This window comes from Ochotona curzoniae, unplaced genomic scaffold, assembly GCF_017591425.1.
Source record: "Ochotona curzoniae isolate NIBS_2020 unplaced genomic scaffold, NIBS_Ocur_1.0 contig_4105, whole genome shotgun sequence".
In the NCBI taxonomy this organism is placed as follows: domain Eukaryota; kingdom Metazoa; phylum Chordata; class Mammalia; order Lagomorpha; family Ochotonidae; genus Ochotona; species Ochotona curzoniae.
The window spans coordinates 4198293-4217278 of record NW_024466129.1 but is presented as its reverse complement, the minus strand read 5'-3'; the positions used below and the strand labels follow the sequence as shown (position 1 = coordinate 4217278).

Below are 18986 nucleotides of genomic sequence, written 5' to 3'. Positions count from 1 at the left end.
TATGGATGCCTTTTATCACTGTCAATGACAAATATGAACAAACAGAAGACAACTCCGAAAGACTGACGATTTTGCTGCCTTGATTTCTTAATTTCCCAAATCTTCTCTGCTCCCAAATGAACAGTCTCTCTTCTTACTCTCATCCTGCCTTTTCAACAGAAAAGGAAAAAAAGACTTATAACAAAACTAAAAGGCAAAACCAAGCAAGGGGCAGCTGTTGTGGTACCATAGTTAAGAATGCCACCTGGGATGCCTACATCCCCTAGGGAGCACCTGGTGCAGATCGGGTCCCTCCTTCTCATTCAGCACTCCAGCTGATGCCCACCTGGGAGGCTCGCATCCCAAGGGAGCACCTGCATCCCCAAGGGAGCACCTGGTGCAGATAGGGTCCCTGCTTCTCACTCAGTACGCCTGCTGATGCCCGCTCTGGGATGCCTGCATCCCCAAGGGAGCGCCTGATGCAGATCCGGCCCCTGCTCTCAGCACCCCTGATGATGCCCGCTCTGGGAAGCAGCAGGTAATGGACTCAGGTAAGGTGCTCAGGTCTCTGCTACCTGTGTGAAAGGCTGAGATGGAGTCCCAGGTTACTAGCTTTGGCACGGCCCAGCCTTGGCTGTTGTGGGCATCTGTGCAGCCAGCCAACCGGTGTCCATGAGTGCTCTCTCTCTCTCTCTCCCCCCGCTTTGTTGTCTCTGTTGTTTTGCTTTTAAAATACATCTGTTAACTTAAGGAAAAACAAACACATATTCCAGACTAAAAACAAATCAAACCTCTGCTTCCCTATCCATAGGAGTATTTCTTATTCCCCAGTAACGGTTGGTTTTTTTTTCAACAGTTGCAGGACTGTAGGGTGCTTTCTGGTATAACAAAAACCATCTACTGTTACACCTCCTCCCTTTCTCTGCTCCCAGGTCCGAGGAAACAAAGACTCACATGGTAAACTCTAGCTCTCATAGCTTGCTCAGAGGATTAAAGAGGCTCTATTAGAGTGCCCTCTGTGGGCAGAATCAGGAAGTACAGTGCAGCAGTCCTGTTGCCCTTCCAGAATTAGCTTGAGACTCAGCAAGTGGAATGCCTCCTATGGTGTGTGTGTGTGTGTGTGTGTGTGTGTGTGTGTGTGTGTGTGTGTGTGTGTGTGTGTATCTGGCACAGGAAGAGTGCAGAGGATTTGCATTCTTTTGACTGCTGTTCACCCTGAGGGCCAGCAGTTAGCCAAGTTCCCACTGACTCTAACCGATGGATGCCATGGTGTCCTTGAGGTTGAAGGTTGCTCAAGATCATGCAGCTAGAGACATTTCTTGCTGGGTGCCGGGTTTGCCAGCTGCCTCTCCTACTGTGTAGCAAAAGGCCAAGTTGGATTTTCCATGCCAGAATTTTTACCATCACATGTCTTGCTTTTGTCTTGCTTTCAGTGGGTTCTCCCCGAAGTCCTGTGAATAAGACCACCTTGACCCTGATCAGCGTCACCAGCTGTGTCGTCGGCCTCGTTTGCTCCTCCCACGTCAGCTGTCCTCTCGTTGTCAAAATCACCCTGCACGTCCCTGAGCACCTGATCGCTGATGGTGAGCCTGTTCTTCCCACAGAGGGGAGAGGTTTCAGGTCGGACAGAAGGTAAAATAGACTGGGTGACCATTTCCTGACGCTACACTTCGTGGGGGAGCTGATCCCCAAGCAATGAGGTTTAAGACAACATGAAATTGTTCACAGATGAGTGAAGAGAACAGGCTTAAAAAATCAACCCAACAAATCACCTCCTCTGCTCTGTGCCTACTCCTACTTTTGTTTGTTTTCACATAAACCCATGTTTTTGCAGCGAAAGGCAGAGCATGCTGGCTGGGGGTAGACAGATGCCAGGATTTCCCTGTGCTTCAAGAAAGGGAAAGCCAAGTGGGATTGCAGAGGATTTTCAGAATTAGCCATGGCAGGTGAGAGCTTCCTGATTTCAATAACTGTAAGTCTAGAACTCGGAAGTCCAGGTGGACTTGAACATAATGCAGGAGTAACGCAGGTTTTGCAGGTCTCAGAAAGGTTCAAGCCCAGAGCCCCTAATTGACTTGTTAATGTCTGTCCTCCCCGTTGCTGACCTCTGTAAGGCTGAAAACAGGTGGTGACCATTCACACGGTTAGAAGGCTTGCGAGTTCATAGCCAGTGAAGGCAGACAGCAGGATCAAGTTCCTTGGAGGAGCGCCAATGTCTGTGGCTAGGTCTGATGGAGTTGTTCCATCCGTGCATCCCCTTAGGGATGATGTGGTAGAGATGAGAAGGGGCAAAGCACTGGGGGATGATATGGCTGGAAAGCCTCATGTCCCCAGTCTTATAACATCCTCATGAGGGTCAGGTCTCCATCTGTTAATCCCCCGATCTGGGGTTAATGATGGGGCAGGCCTGATGGGAGACATAATCTGGGGTTGGAACTCATCCTTGGGTTATTTGTACGTGGGAACATGCTTCCTTTCTCTTGCCCTGCAGGAAGTCGCTTCATCTTGCTGGAGGGGAGCCAGCTGGATGCCAGTGACTGGCTGAACCCTGCCCAAGTGGTTCTGTTCTCTCAGCAGAACTCCAGTGGGCCATGGGCCATGGACCTCTGTGCTCGGCGGCTCCTGGACCCTTGTGAACACCAATGTGACCCCGAAACCGGTAGGCAGGAGCACCGGGCAGCGGGTAACTGTCAGAGAGAGCATGGTTGTTTCAATTACTCCTCCAAAATTCAGAATCTCCTTCCCAACTCCATGAGCCCAATGAGATCCTGAGCCTGGGGCATGCAAGCTGCCAACTCTGTGGTCAGGGCACTAAGCATGTTGTCTAAAACTAGTGTGATAACTCCTGGCAAAAGCCTTAGGGGAAATCTCAACTTCAGCTTCACAGCAGCCAGCTCAGCTTAGGATGGTCCCATAGGCCTTGTGTCATCTAGGCAGGGAACAGTTAGCTTCTCAGATAGCATTTATGGCTACAAAATTAATGAATATTTAGTGTAGAAAATCCAGAAAATTTAGCTAAGCTTATGGGGAAAAAAATGAAAATCATCTATATTTGCATCTCCTGGATAAGTCACTTTGAGAATTTTAATGGTCCCCTCCCAAAATTTTTTTCTATGTCTTTAATTTATTGGCTTCCTAGAAGCATGCTAAGTTCACCAGAGTCCTCCTGCCTTCAGCTTTCAACATTCCATCATGAAAGTTCTCTGGAATCATTAAATAATGCTTTGTAGCAACTTTGGTATTCCATTGTATGTCTACATCATTGATCACTTAAACAGTCTCCTCTTTTATGACATTTAGGATGCTTTAAAATTATACCTTTTATGCATACTATTAAAATAGCTATCTACACATTGGGAATTATTTTCTTTAGATAAGTCTTAAAGGTTACTGGATCACAGATAACAAGTATTTGTAAATTGATTCGACTATCAAGTGGGACACAGCCTAAGTACGGCTCCAGATTCACACATGGCATGGATTAAAATTCTCTCCTTGCACTTTGAACTCCAACCTGTCAGGACAGATCTTGTACTGGAGGTGGCTTTACACTTCTATTGTGGAATGGGTTTATCTTCATTGGTCTTCACAAAGCCCTATTTCTGATAGACTGAGTCCATAGACAAATCCTTCCCAGAGAAGTAGTATGAATAAACTTAGAGCAGACACCAAAGGTAAGGTGCTAAGACCCCCAAGTGAAATGTTGCAAGACTCAGGAACCAGTTCCTCAGGCTCATGCAGGTGTCTGTAAACCCACACGCATGCACACATGGGCAGATGTGTCCTCTTCAGATGCAGAGCTGAGGGGATCTTCCGGGAGGCCGAGTCTAGGATAGCTAGCCCTTACTTATTTTTGTTCTTCTATAATGCATTAGTAGATCTTTTGGGAAAAGAAATAGGTAAAGCAACATCTCAAAGTTCTTAGGATTTAATGTTTTACATGCCCAATGCAGAGAGCCTAGGCCGCCACGTGGAAGAGAAGGCACAGCCTTTTAGACATGTAGTGCCCACCGCTGCACTTGCTTGCTGCTGCTTCCATGCTACAGGCAAACATCAGACCAAACAGATGGGCTGTGCATAATGCCCCAAAGCCAGCATGCTCAGGAGAAATTAAAGAGAGCTCGTTTCAGAGGTGGGGCCTGTGCATGTGTCCCCTAGTTCTCCAGCTGGCTTGGATGAGGAGGATCTGGGGCAATCTCTGTTATTAAGCTCACTTCTGAGAGCAGCGTGTCCTCCGGAGGACCGTGGATGCTTCTGCTGTGTTCTCAGGAACAGGAAATACCTTTAATGACATATGGGAAGAATGGCCGATGTTTCACACAGGAAGGGGGTTTTAGAGACAAACTCCTCCTTATTTGAGATGAATATTTGAGTTTCACAAAAGTTATATGACTGAGCCTGAATCCGATAGCTAACGGCAGGTTCTAAGAGTCTGTGTTTAATCTGTCATGGAAGCAGAACCAGAGGTGGCACGATAAAGGTTGGCTTAATTTCCCAAGACATGTCAGATCCAACATATTTGTCACTCAAAGCGATTTAAGCAGCAGTCGGTGCTGAGCGCTGCTGCTCCGCGAGCCAGGAAGCTGCTTGTCTCACGGAGCTCTCCACTCTTGAGTCCCTTCCAGATGTCTCCTTTCTAATCCTTGCTGAAACAACTTTGGGAAGCGCCTCCCCTGCAAATGGCTTCCCGAGATCTGTGACAACTTGATGAATTTCCAACTGGAAAGCCACAGAGGAAGACTAAAAATAAGAACTCAAAGCCCCCAACAAGAGCTAAGGTGCCATGTCTTTATTTTGGGGTTCAGCGGAGAATTGATGCTACAAAAACCTTACTTTCATTATTGCTGGAGCTAGAAAACCCCTCCCCCCGCAAACCAGCTTCTTTTCTCACATGAGATGATGTGGTCATCCCACACGCTCATCAGAAAGGAACTTTATCGCCTCCCACGCTCCACCCTACTGCCTTTCTCCAAGGAGCTGAGTGTGGGAATTGGCTTCAAGTCAAGTCAACGTTATTTTTGCAATCCTCTAGCTAGCTTACTTGGAAATGTCATAGTGTTGGGACATGTGCTTTCCCAGCCATTCTGAGGGTTCTGTCCATATGGGTGTGTAGAACTATCTAAGTGCACGTATGTGTTTCCTCATACACACACACACACACGGCCCGTCATTGCAAAGGAGCAGCCTGCAGTGCCGGGAGCTCTCCTCAGCATCCTTCCAAGTGCCTGTTTCCCCATCCCTGGCACAGCACCCCAGGGTACCAGGGGTGGAAAACAGGATCATAGATTCCTCCAGAGGTCTGTATCCTGTCTTCAAACTCTGTTACTGTGTTGGCTTCCACAGCAAAAGAGAATGAAACTTGAACATAAGAGTGGAACTGCCCCAACTACTGGCTTTGAAACAGGAAGATGATCTTGGATTATCCCCCATGATAACAAAAGGGTCCTGGGACCTGGCTAAGGATGGTAAAAGACAAGGTCAGAGTGGTGGGACATGAAAGGGACTCCCCTAGGCTTTCAAGATGGGGGAAGAGGACACAAACCAAGGAATATGATGGGAAGGGAGACCCTCCAGAAGATGGCAAAGTCAAGGAGGCAGATCTCCCCAGAGCCCCCAGAAGGGAACACAGCCGAACTGTCCAGATGTTAGCCAACCCAGTGAAGTCCACGGCCGACTTTTGTCCTACAGGATATTGTTTCAAAATCTATTGAGTTTGTGGTGATACTGCAGTACTGCACAAATACACCAGCAAAGACAAGGAAAGACAAAGAGAAACAGCAAATGCTATGATGTCCTCCTACTCTTTGTGCCCTCACAGCCAGATGCGTAGACATTATAAAACTGTGTCAGAAATTTATGGAGAACCGAAGCTGGAAGGAACTTGCTGATCTGATTCCCCATTCAGTCGCTTGCTGCATTCCATTCTAGCAGCACGCTGTCCGCAAGGAATGGGAAGAGCTTGAAGCTCTTAGCCCAGTGTAAGCACTGGCAAGCATTTTTACCATTAGCAAGAGTCTGCAGGCTTTGTGAGTTGCATGTGAGTGCATCTGACCAACGGAAGCTCCGTGCTCCCAGGTTTTTCTCCGGTTTCTCATCTTTTCACTCAGCAATAGGACCTTCTTGCAGCAGTTCCCCCTGACAAGGAGTGCTCCCAGCGTTTGGTTTTGTGTCAGCTCAGGATGCTCTCAGGTTAGATTCTGCCTGCTGACAACTGCAGAAAACGTACATATCTCCACATTGCTAGCCCAGGGAGAAAACCAATGAGACAGAGATACCTCCTGGGTGTGCGCTAAATGACAAACACCATAATCTACAGGTTATGTAATCTTCACTAGGATGACCTGACGGGGACAGTACTTGTCATCTCCTTTGTACAGAGTTGGAAACAACTTTGCCCAAAGTCACAGGCCTGGTTCTTGGCCTACCTGGATTTCAACCATAGGTTGCTGACCCCAGAACTCCTGTTGATTACATGACCATGCGCATTCGTGTAGCACTCATGCTTCAGGAAAGGAGGCAGAGCAGGGGGCGAAGAATTGTTCTGTTTCTACAAGGCTGCAGCAGAGCCAGCCCCCAGAAAAGCCCTTGACCAACTGCCTTTAGAGCACTGCCAGAGGTTCCAACTTGCGCAGAACCAACGCGCCTCTAGTTAAGGCAGACTAATTGTAAAGAACCGTGGTTGGATCATTCAGTGGCCCGCTGGGTCCAGACAGAGGCTGATATTGCTTGAATGTTTACAGAAGTTTTATTGTGTGCTTGTTGATTGTTTTGTTTCATTTTCTGATGAAAATACAGACTATTGTTTACACACACACACACATGTTATTGGAAAGTCAAATTTTCAGAGAGAAGGAGAGACAGAAAGATCTTCCTTCTGCTGATACACTGCTCAGGTGGCCGTAATTGCTGGAGCTGAGCTGATTCAAAGCCAGGAGCCAGGAGCTTCTTCTGGGTCTCACACATGGGTGCAGGGTCCCAAGGATTTGGGCCATCCTCTATTGCTTTCCAGGGCCACAAGCAAACTGAATGGGAAGCGGGGCCACTGGGACACAAACTGGCACCCATATGGGATCCCAGTGCATGCAAGGTGAGGACTTTAGCCACTAGGCTACTGCACTGGGTCCCAGACTACTGTCTCAATGACTTTTCTCTCCATTCCATCCATGGCCTTTGTTTTGCGATCTGGGCAGCTGTGAAGACTTTGCACACCTGCCTGGTTTCACAGTGCCCATCAATCCTGGCCACAGACCCTCACTGCCCTTTTCAAGATATGTAGCTTTTATATGTGCAAGGACCACATGCTTCTGAACTAAATCAAGGTTGAATCTCTATCCAAGATGTTCACTGAAATTCCTTTTGTCCGGATTTTCTCTTAGACCTGCTAAGGGGCGTTGGGCCTTGTTTCCAGACCTGGTCCAGCTATCTTGTGTTTTCTCTTTCTCTAAAGCATGAATCCTGTCTCTGCTCAGGGCCCTGTCTTCCTGCTGGGGATGTTGTGAGGCTTTCTGCCCCAGATCTGCCTCCTGTCTGCGTCTCCGTAGTGCAGTTAGCTACTAGCCAAGCTCAGTTGCCTTACAAAAACCTCCCTTTCTGGACCAAGCACAATCAATTCCATTTAGTAAAAGTCTACCATTGCCTGATGCGCAGAGATGACCCAGGACTGTGGGTCTTGATCTGAAATTGATCTCCCAGGAACACCTGGCGAACATGCATGACTGGGGAGAACACCCATGGCTGAGGAGCACTGGCTTCAAGGTCTTTGTGTGATTCTAGGCTGAGGGTTATTCTCACCCTTTCCCTGTAGCATGGGAAATGGCCAAAGGCATCACCTGTCTTATGGGACAGCTTCAGGTATGGGATCCCAGCTCACCCAGCCCAAGCCAGCTATGGCCGTCGTCAACCCCACCTTGACCTCGCTCCGTGGGAATCTCCTTTCTGGCAGTGAGGTTGCCTGCATGCCTCTTGCAGGGCACTCTCTCTCCATGGCTGTGGCCATGACACATCTCTGAGTGATTCCTATGTGTGCCACCACTGAGTCGACGCTTCGTGTGCTCCCTGCCATCTGTCACAGCAGATGCGGAAACTGTAACACTTCTAGCTTAGGAGGGCATCCAACACCCTTGTGGGGTCTTTAAAATTCACAGCTAACAGTCGGAGCCTGTGCTTGCACAAAACCCCTCTTAAAGTCAAGATTTAGCAGTTGGTTGCTATAGCAACATTCCTCATCAAGTCTGAACTCCTTTCAATGTAGATGGCCAAACTGGTTTTGAGGAAAAAATACAGGAGATGAAAGTTTGGTAGTTTCCGGAATCAAGGATCCTTTGAGAGGCAAATTTGGTGTGTTCTCAAATTCTAGCCTAGTATGTTTGAAAATGTCTCTGTTTCCCTGACTTTGGGCTGTGCATCCTATTATGGGGAAGAAAGCTTTATCTGTTGTCAGCAGCATGCCCCTGTGTGGTAATGAATGGTGGAAGTCCCATAAGGAGATAATGACTGTGCAGGCAATTTGAGAAGGTAAATGCACTATACAAATTGTCAGCATTGCCATCATTAGGAAAATCAGGCTCTGCTTGAACTCGGAGTTGTTACTGCAGTTACTTTGACATGTTTTGTGGTAACTAGATATGGAATGTGGAAGAGGACTCCATTTATTCTCAGTACTTAAATCTAGGCAAGGCATCCAGTTGAGACCATTCTTAGAACCACAGTGCTGTCACCCCACTGAGATTACTTCCTTGTTGGTTTTGTTTGTTTTTGAATGGCATAACCTGACCAAACTGTCCTCTAGGACAATTAGAAGAGAATCTTTCAGGAAGAAGTAGATCTGAATATTTGACCCAACAGTTGGTTTAGGTGTTTACAGATAGGGGGTCCATTGCCCAGTGTTTAGGAAAGGCTTGCTCCTATGGAGGAATCTGCACTTTGTCCTGCGCCATGCAGTCTCCACTCTTGGGCGCATGTTGTGCTTGGACCTGGCAGGGCTCAAAGAAGGCTCAAGATGGGTGTGGTCTCCTGCTCTGCACAACACCTGCCAGCCTTGGCCCGGTGTTCTCAGCCAGGCGTCAGCATCCCCCGTTTGACCTCACGCTCTGCTGTGCAAAGGCTCGTTCGTCAGTGTCTGACTGGTCCCACATACAGCTCAGCACCTCTGGAACCAGTCAGTTTGAACCTGTTGTGGACCAATAGATTCCATAGAAGGAAGGCAAAAGTTTGCCTCATAGGAAAGAAAATACTGGTATAATAATATCTGTGGATTTTCTGGGAACTAAAGAAGTGACTTGTTTTCATCTCACTCATCAGTGCACTGAGCTGAGTAGGTGTGGGAGACAAAAATGAGTGGGATCAGGCAGTGAGGTTCTGACAGGTGGTACATTAGAAATCAGTCTTGACGTGGAGGGTCGAGAAACTTTCTGGCTCAGACTTTGTCCAGTCCCTTTGCATTCTCTTCATTCACGTTTGATTTCATCTTCAGAAAGAGAAAATATAATACAATGCTATTGTTCTAGTTATATCCTAAGTGTCTCCTCCCTGGGAAATAAACTGTATGCTCACTTTCTCCTTAGGGCAGGGTTCCTGCGTTATTTACACATTTCAGGAAGCCCTGCTCTTGTATTGCTGATTCTAAAGTAAACAGTAACCATTAAAAGTGTGAAAACCAGCGATGAACTGTAGCCGCTCTTACTAGTTTAGTGACACATAGCATTGCAGAAGAAAATATTAGTGTAAGGAAACAGCCACGATTTCCTTCAAAATCTATAAAAAGTACAGCAATAATTCTCAAGCTTCTGGGGGAACTTGGATTTCTTGTAAATCAGACGAATGTTTTGAAACTCTGCTGGAGAAAGCATGTAGATACTTGACACAGTTTTGCACGTAGCTCCGCGCTAGATGTCCTGCCATTCCGAAGGTGAAGCATAGCATGCAAGGGAGCATAGTAAAACATCTTCAACAATTTAGAGTTATGGATGTTCTTTTTGTTTACAAGTCAAAACTCACAGTTCTGTAACAAGTGTGAGTAGCAGCCTCTGTGTACAGAGGTGGTCCTGTGAGTCAGCAGGATGGCATGGCTGGGAACAAAGCCTGCGGTTAGGTGGATTAGGCTCACATCCTCACTCGGCCACTTAGCAGCTGTCAGCAAGTCCTTTAGTTCCCCAGACTCAGTCACCCCGTGCCTTTTTTTTTTAAAGATTCTGGGAAATAGGGTATGAAATAATTCACATTTACAGGCTGTGAGCAGGCATTGATCATTTAGTATGTGTCTTGCTGTATACTGGCATTGAGAAAAATCAAGATGGATAGTCCCTTCCCTCAAAGAGATGTTGGTCTGCATGCTTACAGAGAATATAGGTGTTTCATAAATGTTATATTCCTTCACTTGGGAAAATAACCATGTTCTAGAACATGGGAGATTGGCAGATGTGTCCCTTCATGCGGGTGGTGGGGAGGGGAACGTGTGACATCATGGGATGTGCTGTCTCGTTTATGCAACCTCCAGTTTAGCTTGACTGCTTCGTATTGAGTTTCTGGAGCACAGACTTGTTCATCAATTCACTGTTTCTCTTTCTTCCTCCTTACCCTGCTTCCCAGGGGAGTGCCTCTGCTATGAAGGTTACATGAAGGACCCAGTGCACAAACACCTTTGCATTCGGAATGAATGGGGAACAAACCAGGGGTAAGTGAGGGGACGCCGCGTTCACCAAACCAGGGCTCCTGTGATCAGACCTGACGAGAAGCAACTGTGTTTAACAGAACAGACCTTAGGAGCAGTTAAATGTGGAGTGGCACATGGGTAAAACCGTCACTGTGCGTCTCCTTATTTAGACCCTTCCCATGATGTCCATATCCTTCTGTTCTCCATTTGTGAGTCGAGAGAGGATGCCTCTGACTGGCAGCCCTGCGGCCTCCAGCTGGGATCTGCAAATCAAGCTGTCCCTCTCTTGCTTTGCACACGGCTGCCAGCTGTGAGGCCTCCGCAGCAGAACTTAGTTGATGATGATGTTGGAGACACACGCACAGTCACGCAGGCTCCAGTGTAGCTCTCCCAGTGCTTGATGAGCTTCGCGAGACTGACATGAGTAGAAACTTGTTTTCCCCAGGACTGTCAGAAGGGGTGAAATGCAGAGACGCAGGGAATTCTCTGTTGAGGGAGAGAGTATTTTCACCTGATTCCCAATTACCACATTTCTCTGTGACACTTACACCCCCACATCACCAGCCGCCAGGTAGACATGACTAAGACAAACCTGTTGCCTTGTCAACCGCATTTTTAAATTTTAGGTATCTTCACATGATTTTATTGTGATAAAATGTACTCTTTTGCCATGTTTAAGCATCTGATGCAGCGCCCTGAAGCATATCTATATTGTTGCATAACCATCACTTTCATCCAGTTCAGATTGTTTTTGTAAAGGCACTTTCTACTTTGATGCTGAGAGTTTGCTTTTTGCATTGGCCTGGTCAAAAAGCAGGTTGGGAAAAGAAACGTTTCAATAAATGCTCACCAATAATTGCAAGCAATGGAACAAGGAAAACTGGAAGAAAGTATCAGTGAAAGCCATCAAGATCACTAGGGTTGGTTAGATGGTGTCTGTGGCCTGACAAGTGGGAAAGAAATCAACATCCTCTCAGACATTGCCATGGACTTCACACTGCCCTGAACCTGATGGCCAGCCTCTTCTATGTAATTCTGATGAACCCAGACCTAGAATATTGAATGTAGTTCTGTACCCTCACACAATAAATATGGTGACAAATGAGCAAGAGTTTGGAGAAGAGCAATAAAGATGATGGAGGAGCCCCAGAGAGTGATTTATGATCGAGCGCTAGAAGAACTCAACTCCAAGAACTTAGCAAGCTGATGAGCAGTCAAGGCATGATAGATGCCCATAGGTGTTAGAAGAGGCCAAGTGCTCTGGAATGGGTTGAAGTGGAGAGATAAGGAAAACAGAGCATGAAGTTAAGGAACGGAAACCTGAGTCACAGGTTAGACAGCGTAGGAAAGTCAAAATGCTCTGAAACATGTCTGTGAGTGGACTGGAAGCATTGTTCTGTTTCAGGGAAGCAGTGCAAAAAATGTAGGGAAAGTGTCTGCGGAAGGGTATGTTCAGCATGGGTGTCGTTTCCCCCCTATTTTTTAAGATTCATTTACGTGTTGAAAGAGAATCTACACAAAGAAATGTGGGGAGACACACACACACACACACACACACACACACACACACACACAGGGAGAGAGACAAAAAGAACTTGCATCACTGGTTCAATCTCCCAAATGTCTGCAATGGCCAACTGGGTCAACTCAAAGCCAGGAGCTTCTTCTGGATATTCCATATGTATGGCAGAGGCCCAAGGACTTAGACCATCTTCTGCTGCTCTCCCAGGCCATGAGCAGGGAGCTGGATGAGCAGTGTAACAGCTGGCTCAGGGATTAGTGTTCATTTGGGATGCTATGTCACAACACCAGTCCTAAGGTGTCCTGTTACAGAAAGGTTGCAGGGAAGGGCAGAGGACCGGACTTGCGGATGTCAAGAAGCGTATGAATTAGTGCCATTTGCCATGTAAATTCTGCTCAGTATCCTTCCTCTTAACTCCTGAAATGTTATCACAGTTTCTGGGAAATGAGAATTCAGCTTAGATGATGAGTGAGAGTCTCAGTTAACTGTGATTTTCATGGGGTAAAATATTGTAGAGGGTGATAGATAGTTACGGTTTCATCTCTTGGCCTGAAAACTTGCTGTGGAGGGAAACAAGTATAAAATATCATTTCACGTTTCCCTTGAATGATCCAAGCCAGCCTGTGGAAGTGATTGCATTGACGGTTAATCGCTCAAGCGTCCGCATCACCTGCCTTGTAGACTGATTGTGCTAGGATGGGTCTGACTCCACTTGGTGATTGCAGGAACCTTTGTCATTATGCCCTCTGGCTGTGTGGAGAGTCTTAGGATGCAGACAGGCCTCAAGGGAAAGAGTGGAGGCCCAACATTGGTGTCATTTAAAACAAGACAGGCTAAAGCACTGAACTATAGACTGACAAGAACATTAGCCCCAGGAAATAGACAAAGAGACTTAATCTGTCATTTCCATCTCGAATTTCCATTATTCTATGATCATCATTGTCTATGAGCTCTCATTTTGGACACTAATAAAATAATGGAGTAACTCTTAGGAGGGGGGAAGACATGGCTATCTTGAGGATAATGGAACCAGGATTGATAGCAGTGAGAGTTTACATGTATCTAAAAAAGCACCAGAGAAATGACTGCATTTTTTCCTTTGAAAATGACAGATAAGTGAAAAGTGTAAGGCACATATATCTTGCTTTAAATCAGGGACCTGATGCCATGTTTCTCTAAATGATCCTCACAAATTTAATCGAGATTGGTTTAACAGGAAAACTGCCACTCAAATTGAAAACTGCCTGATAGATTGCCAATTAATGATACATATTGGGGTTATTATGGAAAACCCAATGATATGCTTGATTTCCCTGAATATTTTATGTGATGTTGCTGAAGGGAAGGTAAGCAGCCTATGGGTATGGGTGTTCTGCATTTAGTATTCTTGTATTGCCTACATTAAACTAACTGCATGCTCTTTGAACTGGGGCAACCAGATTTTAGAATAGTAATAGTTAAAACGAATTCCTCTGTGAAAAATTGAGGTTAATGTACCAGGAGAACAGTGGCAATAAGCATTTGTGACTTTCAAATAACAAACAAAATTGATCAAGGACACCATGCAAAAACTACAAATGTATGTTTGAGTGAGGCAGAGGAGTTACGTCCATAGATTTATTTGACCTTGGTTAAGTTTTCCAATTTACCTGGCCTGGTGTGTGTGTGTGTGTGTGTGTGTGTGTGCGCGCGTGTGCACGCCAGTTTGTATAAAAATATTCTCATCACTATACTCCTTCATTTATTCTCCCAATAATTCATTTTTTTCAACAAAGATTCACACCATTAACTATTATAGTCCAGAGTCTGCTTTGGCATACTATTCGTAAGAAGTAAGAAGATGTGGCTTCTACTGAAAAAGAACTAATCATCCATACAGACAATAATGTAACAAATAATTACATTTCTAAGACCTAATAAAGATGTGAGCAAAGGTCTGTGAAGCTGAAGGATCATCCCCGGCCTTCACAAAGCTGGATTTTCTTTTTCAAATTGTTATTTATGCATTTTCAGTTTGCTTGAAAGGCAGAGAGATGGAGACAAAGGGAGGCTTTCAGTCTGATGGTTCATGCTCAAATGCCCACCATAGCCAGGTCCAGGTCTGACCAACACTGACAGCATGGAATTCAATCCAGGTCTCCCATGTGAGTAACAGGGACCCAAGCAATTAAGGCATTGTCTGCAGCTTTCCAGGGTGTGAATTAGCACAAAACTGGATCAGAAGCAAAGGACATGGCAATCTTTCTTTCCCTCCCTCTCTTCTTTTCTCTTTTCTTTTCTTTTTTCTTTTCTTTTCTTTCTCTCTTTCTGTCTTTTTCTCTTTTTCTCTCTTTCTTCTCTCTTTTTCTTTCTTCTTTTCTTTCTTAATTATGAACACCATTATAGACTGGGGCCCTTTTTAAAGGTTTATTTATTTTTCTTGGGAAGGCAGATTTACAGAGAGAAGAAGAGACAGAGAGAAAAATTTCCCATCTGCTGGTTCACTCCTTAAATGGCTACAACATCTGGAGCTGAGCCAATCTGAAGCCAGGAGTCTGGAGAGTTTTCTGAGTCTCCCTTGTGGGTGCAGGATCTTAAGCCTCTAGGCTGTCCTCCACTGTTTTCCCAGGCCACAGGCAGGTAACTGGATGGGAAGTGGAGCAGCCAGGACACGAAACAGTGTGGTTCTGGGTCTATGAGCAGGTGTTAGGTTGTAGCTGGCCTTTGACTGCTCCAAACCACTTCCTATGTGACCCAGATGAGTCAGACGGGCCTGTATAATATGTGATGTTTCCAGTGTCGCCGTGTTTATTTCTAGACCACTGTCTGGCTGCACTCCCCTCCCCGCCTTGTGTTGCTGTCTCTGGCACTGCAGCCCCAATCACCTTCCTCCAACCTCAGACGTGACATGCAGGCCAGGCCTGCTCCTTTATCTCTGCACTCTCCCCCTGGCCCTACAGCCCAGATTTCATTGTCTGTGCCCAGCTCCTGTCATTGCCATGCCTTCCACAAATGAGATTATCTTCCCATTAGCTTTGTTTTAATTCTCTGCTCTCTGCGTCTCTCCTGTCATCGTTGTCACTTATCCCTAACAAGAGTTCCCTGTGTCCTGTGTATTTGTTCAGCCATTGATTTCCTATTCCTTTCTTTTATTCTCTTTCCTCTCCTACATCCCTCTTTCTCCCCCCCCCCTTTGTCTTCTCTTAGACAGGAATCAGTGGAAATTCAGTGACTGCCTTTTTCCTCACCCATTTCATTGTCAAAACAGTTGAAGTATGCTCTTGGAATTAGCAATGAAGTCTTCAGTTCCTTCTCTCTGCAGAGACCTTGCTGGGACTTGATTCTAGTGGGAATGCTGCGTGAGCAGGAAGAACCAGGTGCTTGCAGGTGGATCTCCTGCAAGGAGGCTCTCTTAGCAGGGCTGCATCTCGCAGCCGAGTTGGGCAATGATGGACTTTGACCAGGTAGATTTTCTGAATTGAAAACTGTTTAACTTTCTCCTATTATCACACAATCTGTGGAGTCATTCAGTTACTTAGAGTAATGTCCTGAGAGCCATAGAGCGTTAAAACCTTCCCTGTGCTTGTCATGCCAGCGAGTTCTGAGACAAGGGCACGTTCACCCAGATGGACACCTTCTCATGATTGTCACAGTGGCAGCCCTTGAGAAGCTAATGTTGAACCTGGGGTCATTATTGATCATGTTCTTCACTCCACTTGTAGAAGCAACTGGGACTTGCGTGGTAACTCAGGATGACAGCAGAACAGAAGCTCTAGGGAGTGGTTCCTACCTGCTAGTTCATGGAGCAGCCTCTTGACTGTCACCAAAGAAGTGTATTGAAAATCTTGGTTGGCTCTTTCTACCCTCAGAGATTTTAATTTCACAGATCTGGGAGAGATCCAAAAATCCATACATTTGTCCAGCTCCCCCAAGATAATTGTCAAACCCAGGTAGACTTAAGAACACCTGCTCACAAGATGTGGCATTGCCACAATCCTAGCCAAGTGTCCTTTTGTCAACAAAAGCAAGAAGGGGGTTGTAGGCTAGTGGTTGAATTCATTCTCAGAAATTTTTTGCATTTTGCTGATTGGGAAATGTAGAGCCAGAAAGGTGGAATAATAGGCCTGAAGTCACAGAGCCAGTGGTCAAGCTTTATAGTGCCAACTAGATATTGCAGATAAACAGTGGGGTACCTTAGATTTGAAGGGAGGGCAATGCGAGGAGCCTGCTAGAGTCTGAGAGCCAGTTATTGCCTGTCAATCGGAGGTCAGCATGCTGTGGCCCTTTGCATGCTCTGTGCATTCCTCGACCTAGCACCGAGCAGATGTCTGTCCACCCATAGCAGCACTTACCCTGAGGGACAAAGAGGAGATGTACAGAGGGCAGTGTTCCACCACACTGCCATTGCTGGCTGATTCTGCTGTGACACTGAGAGACTTATTTTAAACAGTGCCGAAGGCGGGAACACTCATATTTCCTCCAACATGACCACCAGGGTGAAAAAAAATCAACCTCAATTTACCCTCACATCTGCTCAAGAATGGAAGATAAATTGTTTCAATTTTACAGAAATGAATGTTTTATGTCTTGCCCAAGCTTTCCAGACAGTGTCCTGCATTTATATATTTCTCTGAATGCATGTGTGTTTTCTACCAGAAGTCCTCCCTGGACCTTGTGCTTGCCTGAGCTTCACTCTCAGAACAGTAGGTTGGAACGTGCGGATATTTTTTTCCCTGACATTGAAAGTTTTGTCTATTTATCCCCCGTTTTTTTCTTAAAAATAGATAGAAAAAGAAATTCATTCATTATGCCATGCTTAGCAAAAACCACCATTACCATTTTGGCATTTTTCCTCCCAATTTCTTTTTCAATGCACCAAGTGTTCTCCTTCCCCTACTGTCTTCAATTCTGCGTATGTTTTGTTCTCTCTCATAATTAAGCAATGAGCAAGTATTACTCTTATAATCAGAGAATAGGGAAAAGATGAATAAGAAAGTTCAAAAGTATTATTGTAGTTGACTACCTTTGCCAGAACTTTCTCCTTGGAGAAGTTGTTTGTTCTTCATTGAACGCAAGGAAGAGAGCTACAGAAGCACCGATTGGCCAACCTATTTCCCAAAAGCTTGACTTAGAGTGCAGTCTTGGTCTCTCGTGCAGGTGGCAGAGCCCTACCCACCAGAGTCATCACCTACAGCCCCCTGGCATACGCAGTAGTAGGAAGCTGGAATTAGGAGCCAGGAATACAACACTGGCACACCGAAGTGGAATGTGGGTGTCCTAACAGCCAGGTCAAATGCCTACCATGGATGTTAATCTTGCTGTTTGAAGTGTTACTTGTCTTTGATGGAAAGAAGAAAGCGACTTAAGGTTTACCATCCCAGTCACATATCCCAAATACAGACATCTCTATAAGCTGGTAGAATTACTGTATAAAAGCCAACTGGTGACCCATGCGATCAACGCAATAATGCAATACAACATCCATGTCACAGACGACTTTGAGCAATCCCTTGCATAATGCTGATTAGTATCATTTATTCAGCATGTAAAACTAGACACTATAGTGGATATTTTAATAGCCTCACTAATCTGAGTAATAAAGATCGTTTGTATTGGATTTTTTAAGAGTTGAACAATTAGCCTGATGTGTAACACCCACAATTTCTGTTAAAACAATTTCAATAAAAGTAATCTTCAGGCTAATTTTTCCTTTGAATCCTTGCTCTAGCATTCATACTATAATTATTTTTTCCTGAGATATTCACTTTATATCATGTCAGAAATTAGAGAGCAAACATTTTTCTCTTGTACATCTTGCTTTTTTTTTTTTTTACCCTTTCCCCCTTTGTTCTAAAGGAACAAGTGACTCATAGAAAAATCTCGAGGAAAAAAAAAACAGAAACAAAAAAGAAAAATTCAGGCCATGTGAAATATCACCCCCTGAACAGAATGTACATTTTGTCTTATTTCTTTAGATGCAATGATTTTGTAAACACAAATAGCTTCATACTGTTCTCTCTTTCGCTTGGTTTTGATATACACATATAGGAAAGTACTCCAGAAAGCTTTGTGGGAAAGCATAAATAAAAGCTGTGAGTTTGGGGGTTGATGCTATGGCGTAGTAAGTTGAACTGCTGCCTTTCGTGATTGCATCCCATATCAATGTGCCGGGACAAGTGCCAAATACGCCACTTCCAATCCTACTCCCTGCTGGTGTAACTGGGAAAGCAGCAAAGGAAAGTCCAAGTTCTCAGACCCCTCTCATGTGATTACCTTCCACATGTGTTCACAATATATGGAGACTGCATATTATGATACAAATGCGTGGATTCCAGAATGTCTTAGCATCAAAATACAAACTTTTCCTTGCCATTTTTCTATGAACTTTTTGAAGCAACCTTGAGGTGTGTGTGTTTAGAATAGTGCATTTCCTTATTTTGGCGACAGTCGCAGTTCCACAAACAGAACTTCACCTTTTGGATAAGGCTTTCCACTTGCGGAATCGCACTGTTGGCACGAGCAGATTGAGCCAACACCACTGAAGACCCTCCAGACGTCCCAAAACTCCTCTCGTGTGGGACAGCGGAAAGGACCATGCAAAGCAGCTCAACAGCCAAGGTCACATTAGACCAATTCATCCTAGAAAGGGCAGTATCCCTTGGGACTGCTCAGGTTACAGTTCTCAGCAAGGTTCCTCCCATCCTGACACACACCAGAGACTTTCTTGTGTATGAGTAGCCTGACTTGCAAGGTAGAACATGGCACTATCAGGGAGTGGTAGGAACAGACTCCACATTGAAATGAACTAACATCAATGCCAGTGAACCACAGGGATTTCCATGCCTGGTAAAATAG

General features: G+C 45.4%; 1 protein-coding gene across 3 annotated transcripts in view; it reads left to right on the top strand.

Moving 5' to 3' along the window:
• Positions 1-18986, top strand: part of ASTN1 (astrotactin 1) — a 295645-nt gene that overhangs the window by 139049 nt on the left and 137610 nt on the right. For 2 of the 3 annotated variants that reach the window (XM_040984224.1, XM_040984223.1), the window contains exons 6-8: positions 1413-1562; positions 2471-2638; positions 10567-10651. In XM_040984224.1, coding sequence (XP_040840158.1) covers positions 1413-1562; positions 2471-2638; positions 10567-10651 — 403 coding nt within the window. Of the gene's footprint in view, positions 1-1412; positions 1563-2470; positions 2663-10566; positions 10652-18986 lie in introns of all 3 variants that reach the window. The other variant, XM_040984222.1, reaches the window with a different exon arrangement.